Source organism: Aulonocara sp. 'chitande type north' Nkhata Bay, linkage group LG16 (genome assembly GCF_057382095.1).
Source record: "Aulonocara sp. 'chitande type north' Nkhata Bay isolate Kocher_YH1m ecotype deep benthic linkage group LG16, A_spYH_male_GT1.1, whole genome shotgun sequence".
Lineage (NCBI taxonomy): Eukaryota > Metazoa > Chordata > Actinopteri > Cichliformes > Cichlidae > Aulonocara > Aulonocara sp. 'chitande type north' Nkhata Bay.
The window spans coordinates 3183058-3194287 of NC_141359.1; the positions used below are offsets into that span (position 1 = coordinate 3183058).

Genomic DNA, 11230 nt, shown 5'->3' on the forward strand with positions numbered 1-11230 from the left:
GGAGCTCATCTCAAGTAAGCTCTCATCGGCCACGGCACATTGAGAATCAGAATCAGAATCAGAATCAGAAAGGGGTTTATTGCCAAATGTTGAGCAGGTTTACAACATTAGGAAATTGCTGCGGTGCTTCAGTGCAAACATAGTGTCATAAATAGCACTTAAATAGACATGAAAAAATAAAAGTAGGAATAAGAATTAAAAGTGCTACGTAGAAAGATATGTGCATGAGATATACATGAGATATATACATGAGAATAAGAATAAGAGTGCTACGTGGAAAGATATATACATGAGTGCAGGTGGTGATCAGTGCCAAACATGGAATGGTGCAGTGACACAGCGTAGGGTCATGTGTTAGTGGCGGGGACAGTCATATGGTTATTGTTCATGTGTCCAACAGCAGAGGGGAAGAAACTGTTCTTATGGCGAGAGGTTCTGGTGCGAATGGACCGGAGCCTCCTGCCTGAGGGGAGCAGGTCAAACAGACTGTGTCCAGGGTGAGAAGGGTCAGCTGAGATCCGAGCTGCACGCCCCAGTGTCCTGGAGGTGTACAGGTCCTGCAGAGATGGGAGTCTGCAGCCAATCACCTTCTCAGCAGAACGCACAACACGCTGCAGTCTCTGTTTGTCCCTGATAGTGGCTCCAGCGTACCACACGGTGATGAAGGAGGTGAGGATGGACTCGATGATTGCAGTGTAGAACTGCATCATCGTCCGTGTTGGCAGGTTGAATTTCTTCAGCTGCCTCAGGAAGTACATCCTCTGCTGGGCTTTCTTGATGACGGAGGTGATGGTAGGCTCCCACTTCAGGTCCTGGGTGATGGTGGTACCAGGAAGCGGAATGAGTCCACAGAGGTGATGGGGGTGTCAGTCAGGATGATGGGGGGGAGTGGGGCTGTGTGCTTCCTGAAGTCCACAATAATCTCCACTGTCTTCTGGGCATTCAGCACCAGGTTGTTGTGGCTGCACCAGGACACCAGACGTTCAACCTCCCTCCTGTAGGCAGACTCATCCCCGTCCGCGATGAGCCCAATAACGGTGGTGTCATCTGCAAACTTGATTAGCTTGACAGACTGGTGGGTGGAGGTGCAGCAGTTGGTGTACAGGGAGAAGAGCAGGGGAGAAAGAACACAGCCCTGAGGGGAGCCGGGAGACCAATGAAACCAGGTCTCCCCTTTCCCCTTCAGACGGACCGCACTGGTGGTTCGGGCCGTTACTTCGAATGGTCCGGTCCACCTTGGATCTCTCCACTTCCGCTTGATGACCTTCAGCCACACTGCCTTAGCGTCGGGGACGGACCGGTCCTCCGCATTCACCCCCTCTCCAACCTGTTGTGTGAAACTAGTGTTAAATATTTAGCTGATTTAGAGTTTAGAAATGTGTTAACATAGAATGTAGAGACACTGCCCTCAATATAATAAAGGCCTAACTGTGTCGAGGAGTAGATTCTAGGAGACCCCTCCCCCACTTGAACTGTGAAAGTAAAACAAAGAGTAGGACCTCTCCCCCACTGAGTGGAAATTCCCCAGAGGAAGCTTTAGGGTGGAGGTCACAACATTTATGATACCCGTAACTGTGGTCTAGAAGGGAGAGGGGTTTATGACCTCTAGGGAGTCATCTACCCCCACCGTGTTTTAACTGTCACGCACACACATCCACACGCACACTCACTCATGAGCACTCACACATACACACAGGTATGCGCACACAGTCACACACGAGCACTCACATAGACACAAGGGAGCGCGCACAGGTAGGCATTCATGTGCTCGTGCACATAGACACGGACAAAGAGTTTGCAGCACACCGTAGCGGGGGTTTTATGATAGGGGACTCTATAAAGCTAGCTGCAACGAACAAAGGGTTGAAGATTTTAAGAGAGGGACACCGGCCTCGTCTTCCCTTCTAGAAGTGCATGCTTAAATGAAGATGAATAAAGTTTTGTGAAAATGACTACTGAGTTCCGGTGCCATCTCTGGAAGTTTCGACGAAGAAAAGAGCCGGGGAGAAACTGGCTAAAGTGACACTAGACACAAGAGCTTTTAATTCTTTCCAACATTCAGCATGTTTTCTATTAGTTTTCATACTTTCTTCCGTCGGGACTGTTGTCCAAGGACCTGGAAACTGTCGTCCAACAGCTCATATGGTGTGAAACCTGTAGATTGATTAACACAACATCTTATTATCATCAATGCAATTGGCAAAGCTGCCACCCAATTTAGCCCCGTCTGAGCAGAAATTTTAGCAATTTTATTCTTCAGGTTTAGATTCATTCTTTCTACCTTCCCCTGAGACTGGGGATGATATACAGAGCCAAATCTGTGTTGCAATCCCAGCTTCTGTTCTACCTCTGCCAAATCTTTATTTTTGAAATGAGTCCCATTGTCTGACCTAATTCTTTTAGGAAAACCGTGGCGGGGGATGTAATGATTGATTAAACACTTAATCACACTTTTTGCATCCTCCCTCTTTGTTGGCCACGCTTCGGGCCATCCCGTCAGAGCATCCACACTTACCAGCAAATACCGGACTCCTCCTGGTCCCACGTCGATCATGTCAGTGAAATCAATGACAATCTCTTCACCTGGTCTTTCTGGAATGGGGAACTTACCTGCCTCTGGTTTAATCACTGGCTTTGGATTGTGCCTCCCACAAATCAGGCACGTCCTGGCTTTCTCCTTAATCATATCCTTCAAAAAAGGATGCCACCAATGGCACAGATGTCGCCCCATCTGGGCCACACCTACATGACCAAGCCCATGCGCTTCGGCAATCTTCTGTTTTGCCAGGTTGGCCGTCAACACTGGTCGTCCGTCAGGTCCTCGCCAGAGACCTCCTTCTTCCCAGGCTCCTCGACTCTTCCAGACCCCCTTCTCTTCCGGGGCCGCTTCCTCTTGGGACTTCCTGGCCTCCTCTAACATGTTGACTCCTTGTTCTTCCTCCACGGTTATTTGCACCATCTGTCGTAGTGCTTTATAGCCCGCTGCCTCTTTCGCAGCTCGATCGGCTTCCTGATTTCCTCTGGCCACCATGCCAGTCCCTGAGGAGTGACCTTTGCATTTTATGATACTCACCTCCTCTGGATCTCCCAATGCCTGCTCAAGTTCCTCCATTTCCTTCTTGTGGCAGATTGGTGCATTATCTGCTGTCCTGAATCCAGCTCTTCTCCATTGGGCCAGCTCCACATGAGCTGCTCCAAAGGCATAAGCTGAGTCCGTGTAGATGTTGACCCTTTTTCCTTTTGCAAGTCTTAGAGCTCGACTTAGAGCAATTACTTCTTCTCTTTGGGCTGACTGCTGCCCTTCAAGTCTTCCCGCCTCCTTCACTTCAAATTCAGCCTCTTTTCTGCAAACCACCGCGTAGCCTGCTTTCAATCCTTCCTCGTCTCTGTAGCAGCATCCATCCGTGAACCAATCTTCAGCTCCTGTCAGAGGTTCTGCTTTCAAGTCTTCTCTTATCTTCTCGTCGACTTCAGCTCTCTTTGTGCAATCATGGGGTTCTCCTGCTCCCATTAAATCTGCCATGTTAATTCCTTCATGTGTGAAGGTCAAGTTGGGAGCGTCTAAAACTTTAGACACTCTCTGTTGTGTGAGTGGTGTCATGGTGAAGGCTTGTGAATTAACATATGCCACCACACTGTGGGTGGTCAGCACCTTCAACGGATGGTCCCTCACTATATGTGCTGCCTTTTGTATAATCTTTGACACCCCAATGGCATGCTGTGTGCATCTCGGGTGCCTTGTCTCTAATGGATTCAGTCTGACGCTGACGTACATAAGTACATCTCTCCCTCCCCCTTTTTTCTGAAACAACACCCCATTGACTATCCCGTGTGTTTCTGAAACATCAAGATAGAAAGGGTTATCATAATTAGGAATGGCAAGATCAGCCGATCTCGACAAATCCTGTTTCAATGCAATGAACGCCGACTCAGTGGCCGATGTCCATGGCAGTTCAGCCTTAAGGTTTCGGACACCTACCGTTTTTACCAAATCCCTCAAAAGGGCTGTTTTCCCTGCATAATTTGGAATGAAGTGACGGCTGTATCCTGTTAAACCTAAGAATGAGAGCAACTCCTTAACCGTACGCGGTTTTGGATGTGTCAAAATCTGATCGCGATGGGTGTTTAGCAAACCCACTGATTTGTGAGCAATGACACGGCCCAGAAATGTTACTTCTGGTCGGACCAACTGCAACTTTTCTTTACTGACTTTAAACCCGCACTCAGCGAGTCTCTTCAGTATGGTAAGTGAGGCTGCCGTACATGCCGAAGCAGACGGAGCCGCAATGAGCAAATCATCAACATATTGCACCAGTGAACACCCCTCTGGTAGGTGGCATGACGATAAAGCTTCTTTCAACACTTGGTTGAAAATGCCAGGGGAGAGTGCAAACCCTTGTGGCAACCGTGTGTATCTGTACTGTTGCCCCCTATATGTGAATGAAAAAATGTCCCTCAGAGACTCATGCAACGGGAGACAGAAAAATGCATTCGCTAGATCAATACATGTAAACCACTTCTGTTCTGGTGTTAATGCCGTCAATGCTGTGTATGGATTTGGAACAGGCACCGTGTCAGTACGTAAAATGGCATTAATGGCTCTTAAGTCATGTGCCATCCTGTACTTTCCTGTCCCGTGCTTCTCTACTGGCAAAATAGGAGTGTTCCAGTAGGATTGAGAGGACTCAAGGACCCCTACTTTCAATAGGCCTTCAATGGTTTCTGCAATTCCCTCCTCAGCTTCTCTCTTTTGCCTATACTGCGGTTTCCAAATTGGCGTCTCCGACTTCAGCTGGAACAGAACCGGCGAACAAGTTGCCTGGCCCACATCCGTAGGCCCTGATGACCATAAGGTGTCAGGAAGAGTTGCAAGTGCGGCAACTGCATCTGCATGGTCTATTCTTTCTCTCCCATGGATTCTTGAGATTTGTTCATGCTCCAACATCACTGTGTCCTCTGATAGACAAGTGATACGGTAAATTTTGCATTTTGGCGAGTACCAAACGTCTGGAATCTGAGTAGCTTGCCAGCCTGGTTCATCGAGGGCTCTCTTGACCATTGTTCCCAGCTCCTTCGCCTGGTGACCATCATGGACCGCCAATGTAATGTGGGGCACTGAATCAGGTCCCATTTTGAACCAAGGCCGTTGTTCTTCGAATAAATTTACTGCTGCAGCGACGCCTTCAGGACCGACATAGATGTTCTGAGAACGCACATTCCAAGTCTGACCTTCAAGGTCAGACTGGAACAGGTCCCTATAAATTTCATCATCATTCCGATCATAATAGAGGGTAACATGGTATGGATCCCGGGGGGAAGAATAGACCGCCAAGGCCATAATCCAAGGTTTCCACAGCTGATACTGTCTTAGAATGCCTTCTTCCACCACACGACCCCAGTAAATGTCAGCTGTCGTTTGTCCACAGTCTTTCAGCAAGTACTGGTTCTTTGAAAAAGTCCCCAGGCACGGAAATTCTTTTCCTCCTGGAAGTGTAACTGTTAATCCATCAGCTGAACACATGATAGTGGCCCCCAGTTTAATGAGCAGATCCCTGCCCATCAAGTTCACAGGCACATGGGGAGACACCACATAACTGTGCTTCAATGTCTGTTTTCCCAGCACCGTCAGGGCTGGATTGGTTGTCGGCAGCTTGGTCCGCCTCCCCTTTGGGATCCACCACGTCCCCTCAACGACCTATTAGCCCCCCAATTCCCCGCGGGTCTGGCTTGCCTTGATCCATTGGCGGGCCATCGGTCATCAGGGTACAGAACCGGATCCAAATCTGGCCAATCAGGCCCCGGATTGCCCTGTGGCTGGGCCACCAGCATCTTTTTAGCTCCATCTTTGTTTTCCTTTTTCTTTTCGCTTAGTTTTTCTCTCGCCTCAACCAATTTCAATTTTACTAACTGCCCTTGCGCCTCCTCCAGCTCCTGTTTTTTCTTGTTCGCCTCGTCTCTTTCCAGCTCAAGTCGATGTATGACATGCCTCTCCCATTTTACTGAATCCGCCACCGCAAAGTCTGGATTCTTCTGTAGATCTGTTCTCACTCGTTCTGGCAGACCTGCTAACACTGCACAGCGGAACCACGCCCTGGGTTCCCCATCTTGCCCAGGATGCTCTCCAGTTTGGAGAATCCACTGTTCTTTTGCGTGCTCTATAAATTCTCTAGGGGAATGTTCTGGGCTCCAAGCAATCCTAGGTGTAGTGCCCATATTATGGGTCGGATACTTCTCACGCACTGCATCAGAGAGAGCATTTCGCACCCTTGCATAGGGGACATCATTTGGTTGGCAGGTGGTTCTTGCTATCTCTTCCACATCTGCGAGGCCCCCACCTCTGAAAGTCCTCCCACCGATAGCTCTAAAATCACCCAGGGCAAGTTCCTCTCCTTCTGTGAGAGATCCTAGTCTTCTCAACCAAGCCGCTCCTCCCTCTGTGATCGGGGGCAGCTGCTTCACCAGAGCCTCAAGATCTCTTATATTATAGGGGTGGTAGACTGGTTCGCCCTGTAAACCCGTCAGTAAAGGCATAGTGAGGGGCAATTCCTCCTCTGTGTCACACTGCCCTTCTCCGGTTTGCAATGCAGCGTTCTGCCTCCGATTCTTTTCAAAGATCGACTGTCTTTTATCTCTTACTTCATCCAGAACCCTCCCAGATCGAAGCGTCTTCGCTCCTGGGGGACCCGGAAACTTTGGGGCGAGTCCTCCCCTTTCCAGGTTTGACACTTCTCTAGATTTTCGTGCTTTATTTACTGAGGCCGCCAAGTCCTTTTCCAATGCCTCCAGCGTTTGTGCTACGCTACGTGGTGTTGCTACACCTTCTTCCTCCAGTCTTCTCATGACCCGTTCCAGTTTTATCACGACCTCCCGATTGTCAGATACATTTCCAAAGACATGGCCTTGCCACTGTTCTTTCTCCAGGTTATCAACCTCCGACCTCTGACCGGTTTTTTGGGTCGCCTTCGATGGCTGCTTCCGAAACTGCAGTGAGGGTGAATCTTCCTCTGAAGTCCAGACCTCCTGGGATGCATTTCCCTGGCCGGGCTGTTGCACTGTCACCTGACCCGTACTCGTGGAAGCCACAGGTTGAGCTTCTCCGGTCGCTCCATCTGGGCTGAAAATAGAGGGAGGGATCAAGATCACCCCCCGTGTGGTGATTCCTTGTGATGTCCCAGCAGCTGGGTGGGACTGACTTACCTCTAACGCAGCTGCCGCTGATTGGGCCTGCACCACTCTTGTGTCTGCCTCCTCTGTGCTCTGAGCAGATGTCGATGGTATAGGATTCTCCTGTACATCGACAATTCCACCTCTGACTGTACCTGTTTTTCCTCCCAGCCCCCGCAAGGTGCCACCCTCTAAAGTCACCACTGGACAGATATAAGGAGGGGGTGGGGCACACAGGAAATCCTTCAGGCTGGGATATAATGTTCCCTCAGCCTCGGCTTCCTTTGTCAAGACTGGTTTGGTGTCGTTCACTTCCTCTTGCATCCAATGAGAAACGCCTTGGGAGACAATCATAAGCTTGCAATACTTACTTTGTTTTTCAATCATGAGCTTCTTTTCAGCCTTTACTTTCCTCCCCTGAAAACGTCCTAAGTGTTCCTCTTCAAGCTCTTTAATCCTCTTCTCACATTTCTCACCCTCAACTTGGAAGATGGAATGAAGAGGGGTTCTGTCCTCAAACGTCTTCTGTTGATTTTCACATAATTCCTTTACTTCTTTTTCCAGATCTTGGCACTGGCGGGCAATTTCCTTTGAAGTCCCTTCAGCAGTAATTTTAATTGCTTTCTTCAATTGCTGTATTTGCTCCTTCAATGGCTTATATCTCTTTCCCCCACCAGGGGTCGCCTTTTCCTCTTCAGCCATTTTGTTTTTCGACCTCACTTACCTTACCAAAATGGCCGCTCCTAGGCTCCTCCTTTTGGGGTTGCCTCACTGTACTTCCCCTTTCGGCAGTCAAAATCCCACCAGCTGGTCAAGCTTAACTTCCGCTAAGCTCCAGTTGGAGAGAAACCGCCCACAGACACACATACACACACGCACACACTCTCTACTTCTCCTTTCACAACAAAAACTGCACAAAAGTCTACTGCAACAGTTTTAAGCACCTAAACCCAGCGAAAATTCACTCTCACATTCACTTCCCTAACAACTACAACGTTTACACACGTGAAAATAATCCAGTCACTCTACTTATGCACGCCGTTTCGCTCCTTATAGCGAGAGACTCAACCAATCTTTACAAACTTTATATACACAACATCAAGAATAACGCACACATCTCTGCCTTTCTCCAGGCTGAGGAGGAAATATAACCCAACCAGAACGTCTCCCAGCAATCACACAAAATACTCAATTTTCGCCAATATCCTTAGCAGTCCTCCTGTTTCACAGGAGTTTTACACGAGAGATCATTACACATTAGATCCTATCAAACCATACTCACTTTAGGGAACACACACTCACAAGATTACAAGGTTTAATTTATTTAATATACTGAAATCTTTTAACCACACTTCTGAAACATCCCTTCACCTAACCCAAACGAAACTAAGAAGCATAGAAATGGATAAATAGGGAGATGAAACACAGCCAGCTGCCACACACACACACCGCCCCTCCTTCTCCTAAGAAGAAATACACACACACACAGCCTGAGCGCTTGGCTCGGCCCCCACCTTTTCTTTCTCTTCACAGAGGAGCGCGTGCCCGCGACTTCTCTTTTTTTTAAATATAACCACACTGCTCCTCTGCTAGAGAGAAAAGAAAGGAGTTTTTCCTGTTGTCACTCTGGAAGCACACAGACAGTTTATGCAGTCTATATAAGTAATTTACACTTAGATTCACACACACACAGGTAATTTATATTCTATTTACATACACGGGCCCGTATAGACATAAACACACCGCATGCCAGAACCACTTATCTCGTTTATGTCTCTAGCAGTGTTCCTAAACTTTTGAGTAATTTAAAAGCCTCTAAGCCCAGGGCTGCGCCCTTTCTGATCAATACACGCTTCGGGAACGCCCTCCCGAAGTTCCTAATTCCTAAGCTCTAATTAATTTATAACTGCTTCCCGTCAGGAGACTAGGACCTCCACCTGCGGCGTGAAATATCCCAGATCACGCTTTTGGCTTTACTTAAAGTTCACAAGTCCCCAACGTTGGATGGTCACAGTCGAGTCCCCGACTCTGTCGATCAATCAGTGCAGTAGAAGGCAATCCCCCATGGATTACCTAGCCTGTTACCTGGGCGTCCCAAGTCCCCAACGGAAGGCCACTCTGGGCTAAAACCTAACCACGCGTCCGCGATTAGGGGTCAGTGCCACCTGCTGAACAACTGCATTCTTAGGGGCCGCGCCCCCGTTCTAATTACGTTTACTTGTTTTAAAAGCCTCACTGTGGGCACCCTGCCCCCCAGTTTAATTACCTGAGGCCCGAGACCGCGTCTCTGCTTATCAATAAAATCAAATACCCTACACTACCTGCTGATCTGGCTGGCACCCAGTCAACTTTCCTTTAAACTCTTTAAACCGTATTAACTTAAACACATAACCTCTTAACTCAAAATTCACCCCCAAAATAAACAGCAATAAATTTAGTCAGGCCACTATTCCCTGCCTTTAACACTAATTACCCCAAAATCACTATGGACAAACACCAGAAGCCTATACTGAGTGAATATTATTTAATAAATTTAGTTTTAACTTCCAATTTAGCGCCTTTTGGATAAACAACAGGTGGCACTCACCTTCTTATTTGCCTGGCATCTGTCACTCAGATAAAGCTGCTGGCCTTCGTCTTTTTGTCACCTCCAAGAAGCAAACCTCTCACGCCGCACGCTCCTCTCCTCCCCAACCGGGTTTTCGGCACCAAGAATTGTTAAGATTCGTTCGATTTGGGTAAGAGAAGAAAGCAGGCCGAGTCCAGGTAGGTGGCAAAAAATAGTGATCTTTTATTACACACTTTGTGCACTAAGTGTGGGAAGAAACTTGCAACAATCATCTCCGCCGGACGGCGGCTCTCCCATATCTTTTATATTATCCATGATGACATCACACAGACCTTACTGGAAATGATATCAGTTCACCACAATTCCAAAAGTCTTCCTTATATAGACATCGTATGATAACTTTTAGAGAAAAACAAGTGTGTTATGTGTATTATTGGTGTGTATCTTGTGAGGCTGTGTGTCCTTATAGAGAGGATGTCCTGAGACGACCTCCTTTTCTTAATATGTGTGTATGTGACCATGCGTGGGTTACATGACTCTCTGTGCGTGTTATTAAAGGCCTGAGTACGTGCAGAGCTGAATGTAGACGGCCAAGGTCCAACAGGACCCACCTATTCGAGTGGAGTGAACACACTGATGTGGTGCAACAGCTTAAGCAGAACAACCATAGACTGATTAAAGTAATGGGAATATGTGTACATTAATATTTTACTCAGATTAACATAGATCTAATTAAAAGGTTATTCTGTCAACAAATTCAACAATGATAAATGATTAATCAATGATAGTTATGATTATATAATGTCACCATAAGAATACAAATTAAAATATCTTTTCTCCACAGCTGTAACTTCAACAGCTGCGCCTGCGCTTCCTCAAGCTTCTTTTTCTGCTTGTTCGCCTCGTCCAGCTCTAGCTGGAGCCGATGCACAACGTGTCTCTCCCATTGAGTAGAGTCAGCGACCGCAAAATCTGGATTCTTTTCTAGGTCGGTTCTCACTCGTTCTGGTAGACCTACCAACACCGCTGCGCGGAACCATGCCCTGTCCTCACCTCCCTGGCCTGGGTGTATACCTGTCTGTGACATCCACTGCTCTTTAGCTCTTTCTAAAAATTCCCTGGGAGTGTGTTTAGGCTCCCAGGTAATTTTTGGTATGGAACCAGCATTTGGGGTCGGGTACTTCTCACGTACTGCGCTAGATAGCACATTTTCCACATCCGAGTATGGGGTGTCATTGGTGTCACTGGTGGTGTTAGTGATTTGCTCCATGTCACCCTAGACCTCCACCCAACATACATTTGGCTCCTATCGCTCAAAAATCTCCTATGGCCAGTTCCTCTCCCTCCGTCAGGGTTCTCAGTTTCCTTAGCCAAGCCGCTCCTCCCTCTGTGATAGGTGGGAGTTGCTTGACTAACGCTTCCAAATCTCTGATCGTGACAATACACTGGTTGACACTCCGGACCCATCATCAACGGCAGACAGAGCTGCTGGTCGTT

At 47.8% G+C, this 11230-nt stretch overlaps 1 protein-coding gene across 1 annotated transcript; it reads right to left on the minus strand.

Annotated features, from left to right (window-relative positions):
- Positions 1 to 5625: 5625 nt before the first annotated feature.
- On the minus strand, positions 5626 to 7872 carry LOC147310816 (uncharacterized). The gene has a single exon (XM_086267473.1). The coding sequence runs from the start codon at positions 7864 to 7866 to the stop codon at positions 5626 to 5628; it is 2241 nt and encodes a 746-aa protein (XP_086123599.1). The 5' UTR covers positions 7867 to 7872.
- Between the last annotated feature and the right edge of the window lie 3358 nt (positions 7873 to 11230).

Bases quoted from the DNA above. Each gene is read 5' to 3' on its own strand.
- LOC147310816 (XM_086267473.1), bottom strand. From the start codon at position 7,866: ATGGCTGAAGAGGAAAAGGCGACCCCTGGTGGGGGAAAGAGATATAAG.